The sequence below is a fragment of the Papio anubis genome, chromosome 7 (assembly GCF_008728515.1).
Source record: "Papio anubis isolate 15944 chromosome 7, Panubis1.0, whole genome shotgun sequence".
Classification (NCBI taxonomy): Eukaryota; Metazoa; Chordata; class Mammalia; order Primates; family Cercopithecidae; genus Papio; species Papio anubis.
The window spans coordinates 12237459-12260686 of NC_044982.1; the positions used below are offsets into that span (position 1 = coordinate 12237459).

A 23228-nucleotide genomic window follows, 5' to 3' on the forward strand; every position below is an offset into this window, starting at 1 on the left:
ATTTATAAAGACTTTTACAGTTACACTCTAGATATATATGTTTGTTTTGAAATTCTTTCTTAATTGGATAATCTTGGAAAGACTAAGGAGACACTATATAATTTTTAACCCAATAAGCCCCAGCTCTTTTACATTTAACAAAAATGTTAAGCTTATCTATATCCTCTAACACTTTACTGTAAGTATCGAGAAGTCAGACAAAACTTCAGAAACCTTCTTAGCTTCAGAGAAATATCATCAGAAAAGAAATATCATCAAAAAAGAAGGCACAGAGAGTTTGGAAATAAAAGGATGAAAAGTATCAGGTAAGAGTGAACCAAAAGAAAGGAAAGCAATCATAACAATGGATAAAATTAAATTTAGGACAAAAGTATGCTATATGGAAAAAAGATACAAGAAAAATAAATACAACAAGAGGATATAATTATCAAAAGTATATATGCTTTAATATACAGTCTTGAAGTGAATCAAGCAACAACTGACAGAGAGAAATAAGTGAACAACTGCTATTGGTGATTTTAACATTCCCCACTGAGAAACTGAAAGCTTAAGTAAATAATCAACATACATATGAAGATTTAAATAAAATAAGCTCAAGTTATTACATATATACATATATGAATGTGTACATATACGTATCAAACAGATAATATCCATTATTTTTTAAAGAAAACATGAAATGTTTATTAAAATAGGCCATATATGAGCTGGGCACGGTGGTTCACGCCTGTAATCCCAGCACTTTGGGAGGCCAAGGTGGGCAGATCACGAGGTCAGGAGATCGAGACCATCCTGGCTAACACAGTGAAACCCCGTCTCTACTAAAAATAAAAACAATTAGCCGGGCATGGTGGCACTCGCCTGCAGTCCCACCTACTCGGGAGGCTGAGGCAGAGGAATCCCTTGAACCCAGGAGGCAGAGGTTGCAGTGAGCCGAGATCGCGCCACTGCACTCCAGCCTGGGCGACAGAGGAAGACTCCATCTCAAAAAAACAAAAGGCCATATACGGTTATTACAAACCTCAAAACATTCCAAATGTTCAATATCATAATAGATAATATTCTTTGATCACAGTGAAATAAAATTGGAAGTTAATAACAAAAGAATAGCCTAAAATTCTAAATAAACTCAGTGACATATTACTGAACTACACCTGGGTTTTAAAGGAAACCAGAAAAGAAATTTTAAAATACTTAGAAAAAAAAAAGACAATGAAAATAGTAATTATCAAAAATTTGTGGGACATAGCTCAATCAGTATTTAGATGAAAACTTTTAACTTTAAATACATTTATGCGGAGACTGGAAATATTAAAAAGTAAGAAAGCTAAGCATTTATCTCAAGAAAATAGAAAAAAGTACAACAGACCGAATCCCAGAGAATTTAAAGGGGTGATTAAAAAAATAAAGATATAAACGGAAATCAATGAAATATCAATTTTTTTAAAAAACAGTAACAAAACTAGAAGGTGGACCTTTGGAAAGATTAATTAGCTCGCTAGATCTCTGTAACAGGACTTATCAAAGGGAGAAAAGACATAAATAAAATACAGAACAAAAAAAGAAAAAAGAATTACTGATATAGAATAATAATGTAAAAATAATAATGGAGAGGCCTAATGAATAACTCTGTAGTATTTAATTTGAAAATCTAGATGAAATAGATAAATTCCTAGATATAAAGTTCAAAATTGGCTTATAGGATTGGAAACTTGAAAAGACCAATAAATATCAACAAAACTAAGGTGTCTCCAAAACTGCAGACCCAGTTGTAGGCCCTGCTTTCCTCTTTTCCCCTGGAAAGAGCTTCCCTCATCTCTGGACAGAAGCAATGATGCTGTCAACCCAACGGAGAGCAAAGGACTCTAGCGAGGCATTCACAGTGCCTCATCCTTCTCCACACTGTGGTCAATCAGTCCACAGGGGAGCAACCATGCTGTAGACTTTTGGGGGGACTGTTACGAACGTTGAGAAAAATGAGAATTTCTCTACTTCTGATATCAACTAACCAGTTAGAACCAAATAACCTAGAGCTACAGTGGTCACCTTTGTCCCCAGTGCAGACAGAATAAAGTAGAAGAAAGCAGAGCTAGGAATGAATCAAAAAAAAAAAAAAAAAAAAGAGAGAGAGAGAGAAGGAGAGATCTGATGCCTGATTTGGAACTCCCTAGATCCAGCCATGTCTCAAGTTCTTTCCACCGTTGGACCTCTCATTCATTCCTTTTTGCTTTAAAGCAGTTCAATTTGATGTCTGTCACCTGTAATCCAAAGAAAACTAATGAAAAATAAAATGTGGGGAAGAGGAAAGGTGCTAGACTTTAGAGTTGAATGGTCTTGGATTTGAATCTCAAGGGCGCTTCACTCAACTTCCATGTAGCTCAGTTTCCTATTTAAAGAGGAGAGATAACGGTGCCCACTTCACAGAGTCATTGTGAAGATTTCGTGAGATAATACAGATGAAGCGCTTGGCAGATATTATTCCATATCTGTCTCTCCCACCACACTAAGACCCCTGGAAGGCAGGACCTTGCCCAAGTCATCCCCAATTAGAGTTAAACACCTGTTTTTCTTTTTACAAGTATCTGCACCTTGGTGCTAATTACGGGCACCTAAGACATGTCTGCTAACTGACACAGGGCAACCACATTGATGCAACTCCAGTCACATTTTGGTATAAAAAAAACTTCATAGAATTGAACGCAGAGCAAAGTTAATTTGCAGCATTACTGTGTTTACTCAGCTTTCCTGACGAAGCCTCCCATTGGTTAATGGCTCGGGGGAGAGGACTACCAAGCGGTGAAGGCCACTGGCCCCTCTAACCATTAACCACCCGGGAAGCTGGCAAACAAAATTTAACAGGCAGCATCCCCCGCAGGCTTACTGTACACATGCTAGGGTCCAGGACCGCAGGACCAAGCCAGCAGAAACAGCCTGAGCCCACCGCAGACTGTGAGTAACAACTGAGAACCCTCTATCCCTCCCCCTGCCCGGCCTCCAGAGCAAAGCCAGGGCTGCAGCTTGCTTGCTTGTTTGGTTTGTTGAGATGTTTTGTTTTTTTTAAACGGTACATTGAATATTAGGGCAGCCAGCACTGTTATGAGGCAACCTTGCGGAGGATTTTCCAGATCCCAGAGTCTGTGAGTCATCCACAGGGGTTCTGATGTCCCCTGGGCTCCTGCCATGCAGGGGCCTGACACAGAGGGCTGTAGCTAAGAACCATTCTCGTCCATTGCCGTGATTGATGCTTCTAAGCCCAGCCAGACAGCCACAACACCCACAACAGCCACAGAGTCGCAGCCTGCGAGCTACGATGCATCTGCTCCAATCGGCACCACTGATGAAGGATGTTGGCCACGGGTAGGGGCCAGGGAGGGCTCAGCTGGCCCAGTGCAGAGGTATTCTTCAGAGTCACGCAGATCTATCCACCACAGCTCCTCACTCAGTGACCTGGGGCGGAGATAATGCACGGAGAACAGAACTGTCTGCACTGTACCACATGTCCTGAGGTTTCAATACAGAAGGTCAAGAACTGTCCCTGGCTCCTAGGGCATTTGTGAAAACAGAACACAGTGAATATTTACTAAGTGAGTCTCTTCAGAGATGAGGAACAAAGAGGGCACACTTGACATGAAATGCATGAACAATATTGATACTCTGCATTTTTATATGGCTGGGTACTCTTTTTTTTTTTTTGACAGTTTCGCTCTTGTTGCCCAAGCTGGAGTGCAATGGCGCGATCTCAGCTCACTGCAACCTCTGCCTCCCAGGTTCAAGCTATTCTTCTGCCTCAGCCTCCCGAGGAGCTGGAATTTCAGGCACCGACCACCACGCCCTGCTAATTTTTTGTTTGTAGTAGAAACGGGGTTTCACCATGTTAGCAAGGCTAGTCTCAGACTCCTGACCTCAGGTGATCCGCCCACCTCAGCTTCCCAAAGTGCTGAGATTACAGGCGTGAGCCACCGCACCCGGCCATGGCTGGATACTCTTAAGAGCTTTTTTACTCATCATTTTCCTTTCTGTAGAGACAGGCAGAATGGCATGGCACAAGTTCTGAAGTCAGACATCTAGGTTTAGAATTCCAGCTCAGGGGGAGTTACTCTGTCTCCCTGGATCTCAGTTTTCTCATCTGTAAATTGGGCCCCACGATGCTCCGCTAAATGAGGTCACATAAGCCAAGCACTGATAACAACCTCGTCTGGTATTCACGATATTGTCAGGTGGGTGGAGTTTTCACCCTCATCTTAGAGAATTAACGCAGGAGAAGGTGAGGCATGCAATCTCCACAGAGATGGCAGGAAAGGGATGGGAGCCCATCCTACCATTGGCATCATGCTGCACAGGGCCTGTGCCCAAGAGGAGATCCCAGACAGGTATGGCAGTGACCAAAGCTAAGCAAAGATTTCACTGCCTGTCATGGGGCAAGGCCATAGAGAAGCACAGATGCAAGGCTTCCTGGAGGCGGTGACCTGGGACCTGAGTCTCAAAGGACAAGATGGAGTGAGCCAGGTGAGGCAGGGAGACGAGGGACCTACAGACTGGAGCCACATGGGCAGGGCTGAGGCAGGTCCATCTTTGTTCCCTGCTCCCAGCCCAGAGCTGGCTCAGCAAACATGGAAAAATCGAAATGACCTCCCCTGGGGAACTGCAGTGACCTGTCTTGCTGTAACCTGCCGTGTAGTGATGTGACCTGCCCCGCCCTGCCCTGACCCACAGTGGGATAAAAGGCTGGTGGGTGCTGGCAGAACCCCTGACACCCAGTGTTGCTGTGGCTGAGACCTCAAAGGGCCAGATTTGAGGCTGGAGGCAGAACTGTCACCAGGGACTGGGTCACAAACACCCCCTGGGCTACGTTAGTGAAAATCAGCCTCGTCGTGGGCAATGGGGAGCCCCTGAAAACTTCAAAGCAGAACTGACCAGCTTGAATTTTCAGGAATTTAGAAAGATGCAGCTGCAGATGGGTAAAAGGGCTGGAGGGAGTTAAACAGAAGGCAGGGAGACAAGGTAGGGTTACTGCTGAGTCCTGGGAGAGATGAGGAGGCTGTGCAGAGGCACTGGAGAAGAGACAAACACCAGAAAAATGGGTAAGGCTAGAGGTATTATTACAAGCTCTTTTTATACTGAGGAAACTGAGGCAGAGTTTAAATAGCCTGTCCTACGTCACCTAATTCGTACATAGCAGCGCTGGGAGCCCAGTCCAGCTTGATCTGCCACAAAACCCAGGAAAAGGAAAGAATTGTCCCAAGGACCCAGAAATCCAAGTCAGAAACCCAGCGGAGAATTCAGTAAAGCCCGACATTTGGGCGCAGGGAGTGGGAAGCAGGTCACACCTGCCTCCATCATCAAAGCAGAGAAGTAGGGACTAGAGCCGCCAACAGGGGTTGTTTTCCATCCTGGAGAGGTAAGGGAGACACCCAAGGAGGGTTGAAAGAAGACTCAGGAGAACTAAGGGTTTTGGGAGGGGAGGCGCACCCAACTGTTTTTCTTGAGATTCTGCTTTTGAAACACACCAGGGAAGGGGCCTCTAGGGAATTCCAGAGCAGAACAGTGGTTCCCACGCTCAGAGCACACCTGGTAAAAGAAAACTTTAGACAAATTAAACGTAGCAGAGTTTATTTGAGCAAAGAAACGATTCATGAATCACACAGCACCCTAAACCAGTAAAGGTTCAGAGAGTGCCACCAAGCAACGTAGGCAGTATTTACAGGTAGAAGAAGGAAGTGACATATATACATAGGCTGATAGATTACAGCTCTGTGTTTGCCTTGTTTGGACATGTCCGAGCAGTTCGCAGAAAGTTCAGCTGCTATGATTGGTTACTTGTTAAAAGTTAACTTGGTTACTTGTTAAAGAATATACTCTCAAGTTAGGTTGCAGTTTGTTTACATATTAAGCTAGGTTACAGTTTGCTACATGAGGAGGCAGCTTTAGCCCATATTTAATTTAATTTAACATGCCACACCCTCCTGGAGCACTGGTTTAAATGAGGGTTTCCAGCCCCTTACCCAAAGCGACTGGTTCAACAGTGGTTGGTGCAGCGAGACCTGCTTCTCCCGTAAGCCTCCTGTATTTATTGTGATACAGGCAGCTGTGATACATACAGCACAGGGCCTGAAACCACTAACCTTGCAGGCAGACAATGTCCACTTACTGATTCCAACCTTGGGTGGATTTTTGTTTGTTTGTTTGTTTTTTGTTTTTGTTTTTTTTTTGAGACAGAGTCTCACTCTGTTACCCAGGCTGGAGTGCAGTGGTGCGATCTCAGCTCACTGCAAGCTGGGTGAATTTTTTCAATTCCATTTATGGAACTCTTCTTAAATCATTTATATTAATATTTTCCTTAAATTTGTATTGTGGGAAAAATATAATACCTAACATTTTAACGACAAGTGTACAGTTCAGTAGCATTAAAAGTCCGTTCACGTTGTTGTGGCTCCATCACCACCTTCCATGTCCAGAACTTTTCCATCATCCCAAACTGAAATTCTATACCCACTCAACAATAATTCCCTAATCTCCCCTTGCCCCAGCCCCTGGTATCCACAATTTGACTTCTGTCTCTATGTATTTGACTACTCTAGGTATAGAATTAGACTCTATTTGCCCTTTTTGTGTCTGGCTCATTTCACGTAACAGAATGTCTTCCAGGTTCATCCGTGTTGTAGGAAATGTCAGAATTGTATTCCTTTTTAAAGTTGAATAGTATTCCATTGTATGCTTATACCATCCTTTGTTTATTCATTCATCCTTTGATAGACATTTTGGTTGTTTCCACCTTTTGGCTATGGTGAATAATGCTGCTGTGACTTTGGTCTACAATTATCTAGTCAAGTTCCTTGACTATCTGCTTGCAGTTCTTTGGTGTATATACTCAAAGCAAAATTGTTGGGTCAAATGATGATTTTGTTTAATTTTTAAGGAACTGCCATATTGTTTTCCACACATTGTAGCACTTTATATTCTTACCAGCAAAGAATAAGGGCTCCAATTTCCCTATATACATGCTAACATTTAAATTTAAAAAAAATTTTTTTTTTTTTGAAACGGAAAAAAAAATGTTGCTATGTTGCCTAAGCTGGTCTCAAACTCCTGGCCTCAAGCATTGCTCCCACCTCAGCTTTCGGAGTAGCTGGGATTACAGGCACAGGCCATCATGCCTGGTGTGCCAACTTACTGTTTTCTGGTTTTTTTGTCTGTTTATTGTAGCCATCCCTATGGATATGAAGTGGTATCTCATTGTGGTTTTGATATTCCTAATGAATAGTGATGCTGAGCATCTTTTTACGTGCTTATTGGCCATTTGTGTGTTGTCTCTGAAAAGATGTCCACTGAAGTCCTTTGCCCATTTCTAACTGGGTTTATTTGTTTTCTTGTTTTCGTTCTTGGGTTTTAGGAGTTCTTTGTATATCCTGGATATCAATTCCTTATCAGATATGAAATTTGCAAATGTTTTCCCATTCTGAGTTGCATTTTTACTTTATTGACAGTATCCTTTGATGAACAAAGTTTTCCATTTTGATGAAGTCCAATTTGTCTATTTTTTCTTTTGTTGCCCATGGCTTTGGTGTGATATTCAAGAAATTATTGCCAAAGCCAATATCATGAAATTTTTCCCCTATGTTTTTTCCTAAGATTTTTATAATTTTAACTCATGTTTAAATCACTGATCTATTTTGAGTTAATTTTTGTATATGGTGTTAGGTAGAGGTCCATCTTCATTCTTTTGCATGTAAATATCCAATTTTTCAGCACCACTTGTGGAAAAGGCTGTCTTTTCCCCATTGAATGGTTTGGCACCCTTGTCAAACTCATTTTACTATATATGCAAGGCTTATTTCTGGGCTCTGTATTCTATTCCATTGGTCTATATGTATGTCTTTATACCAGTACCACACTGTTTTGATTTTTATAGTTTTGTAGTAAATTGTGAAATCAGAAAGTGCAAGACGTTCAACTTTGTTCTTTTTCAGTATTGTTTTGGCTCTCCGGGTCCCTTGAGATTTTTATATAAATTTTAGGATGAATTTTTCTATTTCTGTGAAATACAGAACTGGAATTTTGATAGAAATTGTATTGAATCTATAGACTGCTTTGGATAGTATTATCATCTTAGCAATTTCTTCCAATCCACGAATGCGAGATGTCTTTCCATTTATTTATGTCCTCTTTAATTGCCTTCAGCACTGTTCTGTAGTTTTCAGTGTATAAGTCTCTTACCTCCCTGATTAATCCCTATTTTGTTCTTTTTCATACTATTGTAAATGGAATTGTTTTCTTAATTTCCTTTTCAAATTGTTTTCTTTGTTAGCGTTGGGAAATGCAATTGATTTTATATCTTGCAACTTTGCTAAATTTTTTTATTAGTTCTAACAGAATTTTTCGTAGAATTTTTAGGGTTTTGTACATATAAAATCATGTCATCTGTGAACACAGATAATTTTACTTCTTCCTTTCAAATATGGATACCTTTTTTTGTTCCTTCCCCACTTGCTCTGGCTAGAACTTCCAGTGCTATATTAGGTAAAAGTACTGAGAGCAAGCATCATTGTTTTGTTCCTGATCTTCAGGGAAAAGCTTTCAGTCTTTCACTATTGAGTATAATAGGTTTTATAAATATATAGTCTTGATTATGTTGAGGTAGTTTTCTTCTATTACTAATTTCATTGTAGGACTTTCTACTTAGTCTAGCTAAAAACGGGATCCTTGTCACATGGCCATGAAAGATTAGGCTCGCAGACACTTTGAAGGATTAAAAAAATGGAATTTATTGGGTGAAAAGGAAACTAACTCAGCAAAGCGAGAGAGAGTCCTGTTAACAGGCCCTCATCTCACCAATGGAATCCCCAGATTACCACACAGGATCAGGAGAGAGAAGCCAAGCTCCTCCCCGCTGCAAAGGGCACAAGCTTCCCACAGCTCCACCCCATTCTCCCAGTGCATGAGCCAATTGAACATTCTCCAGGCACCTCTTTACACTTGATTGTATCAATCAGTTGTGTGTTTTTATCATGTGAGGGTGTGTTGAATTATGTCAAATACTTTTTTCTGCAGCAATTGAGATGATCATGTGATTTTTTCCTTTATTTTGTTAATATGATATATTAGACTGATCAATTTTTGTACGTTGAAACGTTTTTTGCATTACAGAAATAAATCCAAATTGGGTATGGTGTATAATCCTATTAATAGCCTCTCAAAATTAATTTAATCCATTATATTAGTCAGGGTTCTCCAGAGAAACAGAATCTACAGGATATATAGAAATATATGTTAAGAGGAGGCACTATGGGAATTGCCTTATGTAATTACAGAAGCTGAGAAGTCCCACAGTCTGCCATCTGCAAGCTGGAGACTCAGGAAAGCCAGCCATGTAATTCAGTCTGAGTCTGAAGGCCTGACAACCAGAGGAGCCAATGGTGCAGCTCCACAATAGGAAAAGGGCCTACTAAGGCTGCTGGTTTAAGTCCCAGAGGTTAAAGGTCCAAGAACCAGGACCCCCAATGTTCAGGGGCAGGCAAACATGGATGTTCAACTCAGGGACAGAAAAGAGAATTTGCCCTTCCTCTACCTCTTTGTTTTATCCAGCCTTTAATGGATTAAAAATGCCCACCCATATTGGTAAAGGTGGCTGTCTTTACTCAATCTACTGATTCATATGCCAATTTCTTCCAGAAATACTGCCACAGGCCTCTTTTATGTAGGCACTAATTCCTTTTATGAGGGTAGAGCCCCCATGAATAGGTTTCCACATATGAATTTGTGGGGACACAAACATTCAGACTTTAGCAGCTGGTAAAACACTATTTTTGAGTGTGTCTGGGACAAAATGAGCAAAAAATGGACACAATTGGAGGGTGAAATCGTTCTACAGCAATTTAGACACTTCAATACCTCATTCTCAATAATGGATAGAACAACCAGACATAAAATAAGTAAGAAAAAAGAGAACTTGAACATCACAGCAAAAACTAGATGTATCAGACATATACAAAACACCCTACAACAACAAAATACACATTCTTCTCAAGTGCACAAGGGACATTCTCCAGGACAGACCCTATGTTAGGCCACAGATCAAGAGCCAATAGATTTAAAAAGACAGATATCATACTAAGTATCTTCTTCAATCACAATGAGATGAAGTTAGAAATCATTAACAGAAGGAAAACTGGAAATTTTACAAAGTGTGGAAAAAACAACACACTCTTTATCACTCAGAGGATCAAAAAAGATACCACCAGGGGAATTAGAAAATACTTAAAGACAAATGAAAATGGAAACACAACATACCAAAACTTATGGAATGAGTGAAAGCAGTGTGATGATAGAAATGTATGGCTGTAAACACATTTAAAAAACAAGAAGATCTCAAATAAACAATGGCATATATTCAAATTCAGGTGTTAACTTTAGGATGTTAATGTAATCCCCATAATAATCACAAAGGGATGAGAATAGAATTATTAAAGTGTTTCAACACAAAAAAGCATTTCAGTACAAAAACTAAATACAAAAAAGGACAGTAATATAGGAAACGAAGAACCAAAAATGTTGTATCTTCTTGCTGTACTGAAAACTTTATTAATATATCATCACCTTCTTTGTCTTTTGGAACATTTTTAATTCAAAATCTATTTTGTCTGATATTAGTGTAGCCACCCCTGCTCTCTTTTGGTTACTATTTGCATGGGGTAAATTTTCCGTCCTTTCACTTTCAGTCAGTCTATTTGCATTTTTGGATCTAAAATGAGTCTCTTGTAGACAGCATATATTTGTATCATATTTTAGAAGGCTAACGTGTAAAAATAATGTTTAGTCTTTGTTTATAATTTAGGAACTAGAAAAAGAACAAACTAAACTGAAAAATAGCAGAAGGAAGGAAATAATAAAGATTAGAGCAGAGATAAATAAAATCAAGAATAGAAAAACAATAGAGAAAATAAATTAAACCAAAATGCAATATGTATGCTCATAATACATTTAGTCCAGAATATATTTGATATAACCAGCTTCACTTCAATAGCATACAAAAGCTCTGCTTCCTTGTAGCTCTGTTCCCACCTGTTTCCAGTTACTGCCAAAAATGTAACTTATAATTGCCCATGCATCTACCTTTACCAGAGGTCTTTTATTTCTTCATTCAGCTTAAAGTTACTGTCCAGGGTCCTTTCATTTCAATCTGAAATAAAATGCCTCTCATTTCTTACAGGGCAGGTATTGTGGGAAAAAGCTTACTCAGCTTTTGTTTTTCTGGGAATGCTTTAATTGTGTTTTGTTTTTCTTTGAGCATTTTGAACATATCTGTTGGGTGGGTTTTAACCTTTCTGAGCACCTATTTCTGCCTGCCTAAAATCGGGTTAATAATACTTACTTTAGGAATGTTTTGGTCATGGTTAGATGACTGAATATAGCCAGACTACCTAGATCATTGTTGAGTACCTGGTAGGCACTGGATAAACCATAACGGGTGTTATTCATATCTCCAAATGAGGAAACTGAAGTCCAGTGCCCTCTGTGATGTGCTCCCAGGTCACACAGCCAGTGTGGAGGAAAGAACTGGGGCTTGAACAGGGTCTTTTGCCTGCCCCCTGTTGCACTATGACCCATTGACTCAGAGACTGCCACATAATCTAACAAGCTTTTCTGATTTGGCAGGGCCTGGCTATACTGGACAATGCCACTCCTCCTGTACACCTGTCTTCTCTGGCTGTCCACCAGTGGCCTCTGGACCGTCCAGGCCATGGATCCTAATGCTGCTTATAGGAACATGAGTAGCCATCACCGGGGCCTGGCTGCAGTCAACGCTGACTTTGCCCTCAGCCTGTATAAGCACCTAGTGGCCTTGAGTCCCAAGAAGAACATTTTCATCTCCCCCGTGAGCATCTCCATGGCCTTAGCTATGCTGTCCCTGGGCACCTGTGGCCACACACGGGCCCAGCTCCTCCAGGGCCTGGGTTTCAACCTCACTGAGAGGTCTGAGACTGAGATCCACCAGGGTTTCCAGCACCTCCACCAACTCTTTGCAGAGTCAGACACCAGTTTAGAAATGACCATGGGCAATGCCTTGTTTCTTGATGGCAGCCTGGAGTTGCTGGAGTCATTCTCAGCAGACATCAAGCACTACTATGAGTCAGAGGTCTTGGCTATGAATTTCCGGGACTGGGCAACAGCCAGCAGACAGATCAACAGCTATGTCAAGAGCAAGACACAGGGGAAAATTGCCGACTTGTTGTCAGGGCTGGATAGCCCAGCCATCCTCGTCCTGGTCAACTATATCTTCTTCAAAGGTATTCCCACCCATCCCAGTCTGAAGGCCTATCCACTATGGCCAGGAATAATAACAGCCATTAAAATCCAGGGCACACTCTTGGACAAAGTCTTTGATTCTGTAAAGCACATATACATCTAGGACTCTCCATCTTCCCCACAGTCCTGTTGGGTAGGTGGCATTATATTATTTTACAAAAGATCAAAATGCCACCCGGAAGGGTTGGGCAGTGTGCCCACATGCTGGCAGGCTGGCTTGAGGCCTACACCTGTAACCACGAACAGTCTGGCTGCTTCGTGCTCCACAAATGCTGACTGTCAAGTACTGGGCCAGGGACTGGAAAAATGGCCTGGAACCAGACAGAACCCCACCCACCCCTCGAGAACTCCCAGATGCCCCCAAAGCCGTCCTGCACACACTGCTCTAACCAGGTCTTGCTTCAGTTTTTCAACCTTCCTGTTCATAAAAACCTGGAAGTTCTAGCGGAGAATGCACTTCCAGGTCTTTTCCAGCTTCTAGAAGCCACATGGCTTGTGGGCCTCTCTTATTTTCAAAGCCAGTAATTGCATCATTCCCACCTCTGCTTCCATCATCACGTCTCTGATTCTGACTTTCCTGCCTTCCTCTTTGACTTACAAGAACCCCTCAGGATTACACTGGATAATGGCCCACCTGGGTGATCCAGGATAACCTGCCCATCTCAAGGCCAGCAGATTAGCAATTGTGATTCCATCTACAACTTTAATTCCCCCTGGACATGAAAGCTAACATATTCTCAAGTTCTGGGGATTAGAATGTGGACATTTTGGAGGGCTATTGTTCTGCCTACCACAAAGCCCAGGCCTCTTCTGTCTCATGAGCCCTCTTGCAACTTATCTGACGGCCTAAAACATCTTCCCTCATTTCAAATCTTAGCTCAAAAGTCACCTCCTCTGTGAAGCCTCCCCAGATTCACCCAGGAAAACCTTTGTCCTCATATGCATGCTCCACAGTTTGCCCATGTCTCGTTTGGGCAATCATCTTGCCATAACACATTGTTTAGCACCTAAGTGGCTGAGTTTCAGTTAAGCAATCATATTCAAAGGAATGCAGGTAAAACAGCCAAAATAAGCAAACTAAGCCAGTATCCCTATTGAACATGTGTCTCTCGACAAGATCATCAGATCAGTGGAGGTGTGATCCCCAGCCAGGACTCCTCATGCCCCCTTCCCCTCCTCCCCAGCTCTCTCTCAGGACCTCCCATCAGACTGCGCTCACCTTCCCTCCCATCCCGCACCTCCTTACTGCCTGGACTGACTTAGCATCTGTACGAGTCCTTCTTCTCCACCTGCCTCTGGGTCTTTCCTGCTCTCCAGCACAAGGCTGGGAACTCCAGGAGAGGCTGCCCTCCTGGCAGGATGGTGAGGCTGAGAGGCTGACCAGGCAAAGACAGCCTTCTTAACACCTGACTGTGGGAGGGCCAGGGAGGCTGGGAACGTTTGCCCAAAAACTCTTCTGTGTGCTCCCACAAATTCCATAGACCATCTCCCCCACGAGGCTGTGCGCTCTTGTGCAGGGTGTCTTTGTCTCTTTGGGAGATCCCAGTGCCCTTGTGGAATGTTTGGTGCATGGAAGGAGCTCAGCAGTGATTGTACAGAGGTTCAGGCAACACAACCTGGGGAAAAGGCACGGTAAACCCAGGTGCCGGGAGGGCCCTCCTGAGCCTAAGAGAGGCCTGAGCACGTGTGGGCATCTGGTGGAACAGGTGCTGGCGCGGCATCATTCTGCACGAGGTTTCACAGTGTCCTCAGGACCACAGTGGGGCTAAGCGGATAGGAGATCAACAGTTTTAGGTTACAATATTAGAGAAACTTTGAGCGCTTGAATGCAGGACCAGACATTGATGAGGGTGAAATGCCTCATTGTACACAGATTTTCTATGGCACAGCAAAACGAATCCGCAAGTCTTTGGTTAAAGCCGCTGGGAAAATACTCTGAAATATTTCTAGCAAGCCAGGATAATAAACAGAAATCAAGATTAGTGTAGCTATTGTCACTAAATGTAGAATATGTAAAATGGTCCTGATGTGTGATTTATTTATTGGACTTTCTTGACAGTTCTTTTTGAATAACATTAAAAATATTGTTACAAGATTTTCCAGAGGAGCCATCTTTTCTTTCTCGGATTTTCCCCAATAAATTCTTTCTCTACCACCAATTCTCCTAGGACTTTTTGAGAATAGATCCCTTAAAGTAGAGGCTGAACCCCATTTTGTATTTTGTTTTGCGTCAAACTATATACATTATGCTTGCTTCTAGCAAAGAAACACTCCATAAAAAGCAAGCAGCAAAATGTTAAGGATGAAAAAAACCTAACAATGAAAAATATTTTACCCACTTTTTTTTTTTTTTTTTTGAGGTAAGTTAGCCACAAAATACAACTGCCCTCTAGTTCTGAGGACTTTAGACTTCCTTTGGAGGATGATTTGAGAACCCTCAAATGATCTTATTTGCCGTGAGACAGATGGATGGTGAGTTTACTACCTTTGGTCAGTGTATGCAGACACCAAGGTTAGTGAGGTCATTCAGAATGAACCGGCATAGCTCTGGGGTCTCTAGGCTCCACAGCCATGGCTGATTTCTCTACATCCATCAGCCTCTCCCTGTTGTCTCCATCAGTAGCTATTACAAGAGGTTTGTGGCTGACTCAGAACCAAGAATTTTGGCCAAGCAATCCACAGATCCCACAGACAGTAGTATGGAGAAGGGGCTACTTGGAATGATGTTCTGGCCACCTTTAGGGAACCTCAGCTGGGAAATGGTGGCCTGGCAAGGGCTTTAGGGCTTGTGGTCAATGGCAGCCAGGACACCCGGGACCTGCTGGACTCAAGGGCCTCAGTCATTAGTTTAAGACTGGGGAGACTTCACCTACAGCAGAGAGACCCTGTGACACTCAGCCCAGGTAAGTTTCCGGTAGATGGACTCAGTTGTCTGGAATAAGTTCAGAAGGACAATCGGGCCAGCTTCGGCTCAGTCTGAGGAGCAATTTTCTTCCCATCAGAGCTGACCAGTACTGCCAAGTCCCATCTGTGAAGGTAGTGAGCTCCCCATCTCAAGGCATTAAAAAAAACAAGCTGGATGGTGGCACCCTGGAACATGGTAGAGGGGACCTGAGGGCCTGCGGGGGGTGGGAGTCTGTGACCCCGAAGGAGTCTTCTCACCCTGACTCTTCATTAGGACAATGTGACCTAAAGGAAGGACCATTCAGCAGGGTCAGGAGCCTCAGCTGGGCCAGCCAGGCTGGCAGGGGTGGAGATGGCCCCCTCCCTTCCCACCAGGGACTCTGAGTTTGAGACTTGAGGTCCAGCACCACTTCCAGAGCCCTCAGAACTGAGACCCACTCTAGGCATGGGGAGCCGAGGCATACTCTGAGCTAAGCAAATTTTACCCCCAAATCCAAGGACCAGCACCCTCTTGGTCTCTCCCCACTGCCTTATGTAGAAGCCAATCTCAGAAACAGAGCTCATCCTCAACCCATTCCAAGAAGTAGAGGATGAAACAGGCTTTAAATTTCTGAGAATTTTTATATCTTACCTAAAAACCCTTGAGGCTTGAATGAGGACATTCCAAGCATGCAGAAGGCCACTGTGTCACTTGGATAGCAGGCCCGTGAGGTGACCCAGAACTGTGTTTTCCCCTCTGCCCTAAAGACCTGTCTCCTCCTCTTCCTAGGCACATGGACACAGCACTTTGACCTGGCAAGCAGCGGGGAGAACTTCTATGTGGACGAGACGACTGTGGTGAAGGTGCCCATGATGTTCCAGTCGAGCACCATCAGTTACTTTCATGACTCGGAGCTCCCCTGCCAGCTGGTACAGCTGAACTATGCGGGCAATGGGACTGTCTTCTTCATCCTTCCAGACAAGGGGAAGATGAACACGGTCATCGCTGCACTGAGCCGGGACACGATTAACAGGTGGTCCGCAGGCCTGACCAACAGGTAAGCCCTGCAGCCATCGTGTTGATTTCTGCAATGCACATGTCCCCAGAAAGTGGCGCAGGTGAAAAGGGGGTATGCCGGGGCATCCTTCCTTCCCTGGACTCAGCCTCCAGGGCTCATTGTGTTCCTGTCTGCTGGGCCTCCAAAGGCTGTAAGGTTCTCTGATGTGGAGCTCACACTAATTTATTGATCTGTCCATCAGTACTGAAATACTTTGGGACATTTCACAAAGTGAGGTCCCCTTTCCCTGTGAAGTTCATACACACCCTCTGCATTGTTATATTTTTGCAGCATTTTCTTAAACTAAGTTTGCCAACCACGCAGCTACACACTTACCCATTTTGTCATCTTGCTTACCTGAAACCAGGCCCTGCCTAAAGATTCCTAGGAGACCTCATAGGAATATAGTGAAAATGACCTCTGTATTCATCATGGAGCCAATGCAAAACCTATATGAATGGTTCTTAAGCTACTCAGGGCATCTAACTCTTCAATCAATCAATCAGTAAACAACTAAGAAAGCAAGGCTAAAGTAGGTAATAAGCAAGTAAGTAGAAAGAAAGCAATGACTGCATATCCTGAAGAGGCAGTAATCAGGAGGAGAAGCAGCCAGTGGATTCCCTCTATCTCTGACCTCAGGCTCAAGCAAGGGGCTGGTGCAGGATTGACACTCAGGCAAGGTCAGCTGAGGATGTGAGTCAGCAATAAATCAATGAATGAATGGATAGGTGAGTGAATGGATGGAAGAACGAATGAGTGAGTGAATTAATGAATGAATAAGTGAGTGAGTGCATAGAATGGTGAGTCAGTGAATGGAGAATGAGTTAATGAATGGATGAATTAATAAGTAAATGGATGAATGAGTGAGTGGATGGATGGGTGGATGGTTGGATGGATGAATGGACAAACAAATGAGATTTTCCCCTCCAAGTACCCCTGAGCTAGAGAGCAATTGAAATTATTGTCATGCGAGTGCCCAGCCCTGCTCCTCACCTTGAAGGAGGAAGGAGGTGTTCTTTAGAACATGGTCCTCACTCTCAGGGAGATTCAAGTTCCGTCTGTGCAAAAGAGTCAGAAAATGCCAACCAGCATGAAACCTGGTGGCAGGTGGGCTGATGCAGACTCAAAAGCAGAGGGGGTGCTGAGGAGGGAGTGGGCATGTAGATCTAGAGTAGCTCAGGAAAGCTGGTGGATCAGGCAGCATTTCATTCACTCACTCATTCATTCACTCATTCATTCATTCATTCGTTCATTCATTCAATGTGCATTTTATTCACTCATTCATTCAATGCATATAAATGGAAGCACCTGTTATGTACCATGCACTAGCTAAGCACAAGGGTTGGAGTAGTGAATAGGACAAAATAGAGCCCTTAAAGACATGCACTCTAGAGCAGAAAACAGATTCTGTTGGAATTAATAGCGGTACAACGATGTGAGTTCAACAGTGTGAATTCTGAGAGAGACCGAGAGAGATGTGTAACATGCACTGGCTGGGAGGTGGGAATGCCTGACTCTGCCCAGGGGATGGGGAAGGGCTGCAGAGCAGGTTGTTTTCCCTTGAAACTGCCTTGAGCCTGAGTGGAAGTTCAGCCAGTGGGAAGTGGCCTTCAGACCCGGCATGAAGAGGGCATGGCACCAACCAAGTCAGGGGACCATGCCCAGAGTGCCAACAATGGAGGGCCAGCAGTAATGAAGGAGATAAATTTGGCTTGGACAAATTTTGTGATCTAAAAATTCTGCAGTAGATAATCTAGGAGGAAGCTCCACTACTTTATTAATATGTAGGTTTTGTGATTTATGGTTTCAGATTGTTTTCATTTTGAATGATACCCTCTGAGAGCTGTTTGATGTTGGGTGCTTCTAGAGATGATCATCGAGTTCTGTGAATGCACATGGAAGTGCCTGGGAATTTGACTTCTCTCCTGTAGGGAAGTCATGTGGTCAGCCCTGTGCTTTTGTGCAATCCCCTATAGCTATGTGGAGGACACAGTTCTTAAACCATCCATACCTACGCTTCAGTGTGTGTGTGTGTGTGTGTGTGTATGTACACACGTATATGCGTGGGTGTGAACCTGTATCTGGGCAATGCTAGGGATCCATTTGTCATCTCTTCCTCCTTTCTGCCCAAAGAAAACCTGTAATTTAGGCATAGTACCACAAGGGGGTGATAACGTACCATGATGCAAACAATGCATTTCAGATCATACTCCATTGAAAATGATGGGAAGGACTATCTGTCTATCTTTCTTTACACCAAAAATAATCTTTTCACGAAAATACTTCAATGTGAGCAACATTAATCAATAATACATACCTTAAAGCCCCATTACCTTGCTCTCAGAAAGCTTTCAACAACGCAGCAGGTGGCAGGTGGCAAAACTAGTCCTGGTCTTTTCAGTTCTGTTACCTCCCAGTTGTGTGACTTTGGGGGACTTCTTCAGCCTCTCTAAGTGTTGATCTCTCAACCTGGAAATTAAAGATGTTGATTCCGACTTCATAGGTGTGTATATGTGTGTGTGCACGTGTGTGTGTGGTGTGTGTGGGTGTGTGTGTGTGAGAGAGAGCGAGAGAGAGAGAGAGAGAGAGAGAGAAAGAGGAGACAAAAAAATTAAAGAACATAGACCAGGTGTTTGAGATAAGTTGGTCTCCCTTCCTTTCTTTCTGTTAGTATTTCCACACCTAGAGAAGGTACACACCCATTCGCCTCTGATTCTTCTCCCTCGCCTTCAGAAAAGGATGACTTCCACTTCACACGGATGGTTGCCAGTCTCCAGGCCTTACCCAGGGCTGCTTTTGCTCAGTGAGGAGAGGGTCTTGTGCCTTCCCTCCCATATGCCCAGAGAGCCAGTGAGAGTTCACTGAAACCCCTCGGTTTCAGTATTTCAGACATCTGCTCTCCCTCTGGGCAGAAGGCACAAGAAGAATTTAAAAATAACACTAAGGCCTTGACATGTTAAAAAGCATAGATACCCGTGCTACCCCTAGCGTGACCCCACTTACCTTTCTAGAAACCCCACCTGCTTCATCCGGTAGAAACTGCCAGCTGAATCAGATTCTTGCAGAATCACAGAGCTTTAGCACCCACCAGCCCTGGGAGAGCCTGTGTTCAACACCTTTGTGTGTGGGTGAGGACATTAGCACAGAGAGGGGCTGGACTTGGCTAAGGCCACACAGCATTAGTGGCACAGCTGGAGCCAGGGACCACTGCTCCCAGCTGGGCACTCCCTCCAGTCCTCTGCTTCTAGCAGGGGTTCTCCTGGGACCAAAAATGCTTCTTTATGGACTATTGTCTTAAATGCTCCATGGTCTAGCTGCATCCCAGGTGGAATCAGCTCAAAGGAACTAAGAACGTGCAATTCAGAGACCCCATGGGAAAGCTGCCTGTGTCATGGAGGCAGAGACAGATCCTGCCTCCTGCTCTGTCCCTTCTACCCACAAAGAGCAAGCCAGGCTCAGGGACAGGAGCTGGAGGGAGAGCACGAGGAAATAAGAGCCTGTCCAGGAGAAGAGGTGCTGCTCTCCCCTCTGCCAGGCCCAGCCCTGGAATGTCTAACTCTGTCTGCTTACCCCGAGCAGCCAGGTGGACCTGTACATTCCGAAGGTCACCATATCTGGAGTCTATGACCTCGGAGATGTGCTGGAGGAAATGGGCATTGCAGACTTGTTCACCAACCAGGCAAATTTCTCAGGCATCACCCAGGATGCCCAACTGAAGTCATCAAAGGTAAATGTCTTGGAAGCCCACCTTTTCTTCCCCCCTCCAAAATTCACAATATAAATATAATACTAGGAAGTGGCCCTGAGTTCATTCATGAATGAGCCTCTGGGTGCCTGGCTGAGAACCCCAGGTCGAGTCCAAGCCCCTTGTCTCACCATGAGGTAAATGGAGGCTCAGCAAGAAAACGTGACATCCCCAAGATCACACAGGAAGCTATCGACACAGGAGGGCCATAGCCCAGGCACCTACCCATCCCACCAGACCCCACAGAGGGGGCACTATGAAAACCAAGTTGTCATGGCAGAACTGTGAGTTACCCCTGGCAAAAAGAAACAGGAAAAGTGGCAAATATCTAATTGGGATCACATTGTGCTTTCTGCCCAATCACATCCATTCAATTATGTAAAGGCTTCAGCTTTATGTTCTGTTATTCATGCATTCAGAAAATTTTTACTGAACACCTACTATGTGTCCCAAACTGTGTAGGCCCTGTGTGTGTCCCCATTACTCAAATGTGTGGCCCCTGACCTCAAGACACAAGGACTTTGTGGCCACCATGGTACCTGGCAGATAATATGTGCTCAGTAAAATGCATGCTGTGTGAGTGGATTGAGTCAACACAGCTGCCTCCTCAGAAGGAGGGTATTATCTCAATTTCTCAGAGGAGGAATCTCCTGCTCAGGGAGGGTATACAGCTTGCCCAAAGTCACAGAGCTAGTAAATAACAGTTTGATGTTTGATCTCAGGCCTGTTGACTCAAAACCTCATCTGCTCAAGACATACTGCAAGAGTTCCAATCCCAGCTCAGCTTCTTCCTAGGTCTGGGTGCCACTCACAGAGCCACCAGAGCCTGAGTGTGCTTGCTGGAAAGAGTCACTGGGAGTTCACCCCTTAGGGTGTTGTGAGCTTACCAATATCACCTGTTACTTAATTAGCCAGGTTATGAGCCGCCAGAGTCTTTTGATACAAGCTAGGCAGATGTTTTGCTGACTTTAGAACTCCTCCTAATTTGGATCACAACAAGGACATATCAACAGTCAAAGATTTACATTTTTAGATTCTGCTTCAGCTTTCCTAAACAGAACAGCCATAGGCACTTTCCATAACTCGAACCCTAGTATTTACCCAGCAGAGTGGAAAGGGAACAAGATCTCCCTCTGCTACCCCAGGGCAGTAAGAAGCACCCAACATGGACAGTGAAGCCCAGTTCAAGCCATGAGACCTCTGATCTCCATGTGATTGGCCCAACCTGCCCGTTTGATAGGAAGTGTAGGTGTAGCCCGGGTTCTGGAGGTGGACAGACTTGGGCTGTATCATCCTGGGGCTGCCACTTGGATAAGAATCCAGCAAGTGACCTTCTCTGAGCCTGGATTCACCTTCCTAAAACCAAGGACATGAAGGGTCCCAGCAATGAGGCAGGAAAACGAGAACACACAGCAAGTCTCACCACCCATCTTCGTTCTGTACCTAACAGGTGGTCCACAAAGCTGTGCTGCAACTCAGTGAGGAGGGTGTGGACACAGCTGGCTCCACTGGGGTCAGCCTAAACCTGACGTCCAAGCCTATCATCCTGCGTTTCAACCAGCCCTTCATCATCATGGTCTTCGACCACTTCACCTGGAGCAGCCTTTTCCTGGCCAGGGTTGTGAACCCAGCGTAAGAGACTGCTCACCCAGAGCCTCAGCACTATCTGACTTTGGGCACCAGGGACACCACGGAAATGTTTTGGAGAGTGGGAGGTTCCCCCCAATCTCCTCCAAGTTCTCCCTCCAACCAGAGTTGTGTCTACCTTTACGCATCTTGTAATAAATGTCATTGCAACTCTGATGACGAGCGTGGTTAAAGGGAAGGGCAGGGGGGTTCTGGAGGTTACCGTGATAAAGTGGTGTTTGCAAATCCCCGGGCCTGGAGTCTTCATCTGTGTGGGCTGCCATAACAAAGCACCACAGGTTTATGAACAACAGAAATGCATTTCTCATAGTTCTGGAGGCTGGAAGTCTGAGATCAGAAGCCAGCCTGGTTGGGTTTTGGGGAAGGTCGGTTCCAGGTTCAGGGGTGGCACCTTCTGGCTGTGTCCTCACAAGGCAGAAAGAGCAGAGAAAGCTCTCTGGGGCCTCTTTTATAAGGGTCCTAATCCCATTCATGAGAGTTTTACCCAGGACCTAATCACCTCCCAGAAGCTCCAACTCTAACACCATCACCTTTGGGATTTGATTCTAATGTATCAATTTGGGGAGACACAAACATTCAGGTCATAACACCTGGTACGGCCACAGGAGGAGCAACTCCTCTGGCCAACAAACCCTCCCCTCTTCCCTGATACAAGACAAACTTCAGCTGAACTAAATCTAAAGTATAAATGAGCAATGAATGATTCACAAATCAGACAGCCTCATCAGCTGTGAGACTCCAGGGCAGCCACGTGGTGGAAGAAGATTTATGGACAGAAAAAGGAAAGTGATGTACAGAAAACAGAAGTGAGGAACAGAAACAGCTGGATTGGGTATAGGTTTGTGTTTGTCTTATTTGGTTACATTTGATCAGCCAAAACTCGGTGACTGGCACAAGTGTAGGCTATGATCTGTTTATCTCTCCACTTGCTATAGTTCATGAGGTACTGAGAAACCTTTAGGCCAAATTTAAAATGTGTAAGGAGGTCACATTAGGCTAACCTTGATTTAACAGCCCTGACAAGTGCAGACGAACGTGGCATCTTTAATCTGTCACGAGTGTTAGGGGTCAGGGCAGTGCAGGAAGTTTTGTGGGAAAGAGACAGAAACCCAACCAGGTCCATGAGAGGTAAGATACTGAAAGTCTTTTAAGGTTTCTCGTCTTTAAGGTTTCCTGGAGGCTGAGGGGGGTGTTGGACATTTCTGGGCACCCACCAGAGCAGCTGACGCTGGAAGCCTGTTGTGGGTGAACAGCGGAGTCTTGCTCCAGAAAGACAGGAGGAGACTTAGCAGATGTGTGTGATATGGTCTGGCTCTGTGTCCCCACCCAAATTTCATCTCAAATTGTAATCCTCACATGTGGAGGGGGAAGCCTGTAATCCCCACGTGTCCAGGGAGGGAGGTGATTGGATCATGGGGGTGGTTTCCCCCATGCTGTTCTCATGATAGTGAGAGTTCTCATGAGATCTGATGGTTTTATAATTGTTTGACATTTCCTCCTGTACACACTCTCTCTCTCACCTGCTGCCAGTAAGACGTGTCTGCTTCTCCTTCCACCATGACTGTAAGTTTTCTGAGGCCTCGCCAGCCATT

General features: G+C 44.2%; 1 protein-coding gene across 1 annotated transcript; it reads left to right on the top strand.

Annotated features, from left to right (window-relative positions):
• Positions 1 to 2826: 2826 nt before the first annotated feature.
• SERPINA6 (serpin family A member 6) lies at positions 2827 to 21792 on the top strand. Its single transcript, XM_003902212.4, has 5 exons — positions 2827 to 2949; positions 11653 to 12284; positions 15977 to 16244; positions 19824 to 19971; positions 21440 to 21792. Exons 2-5 carry the CDS (start codon positions 11672 to 11674, stop codon positions 21623 to 21625), a joined length of 1215 nt encoding a protein of 404 aa, XP_003902261.2. The 5' UTR covers positions 2827 to 2949; positions 11653 to 11671; the 3' UTR covers positions 21626 to 21792.
• The last annotated feature ends 1436 nt before the right edge of the window (positions 21793 to 23228 follow it).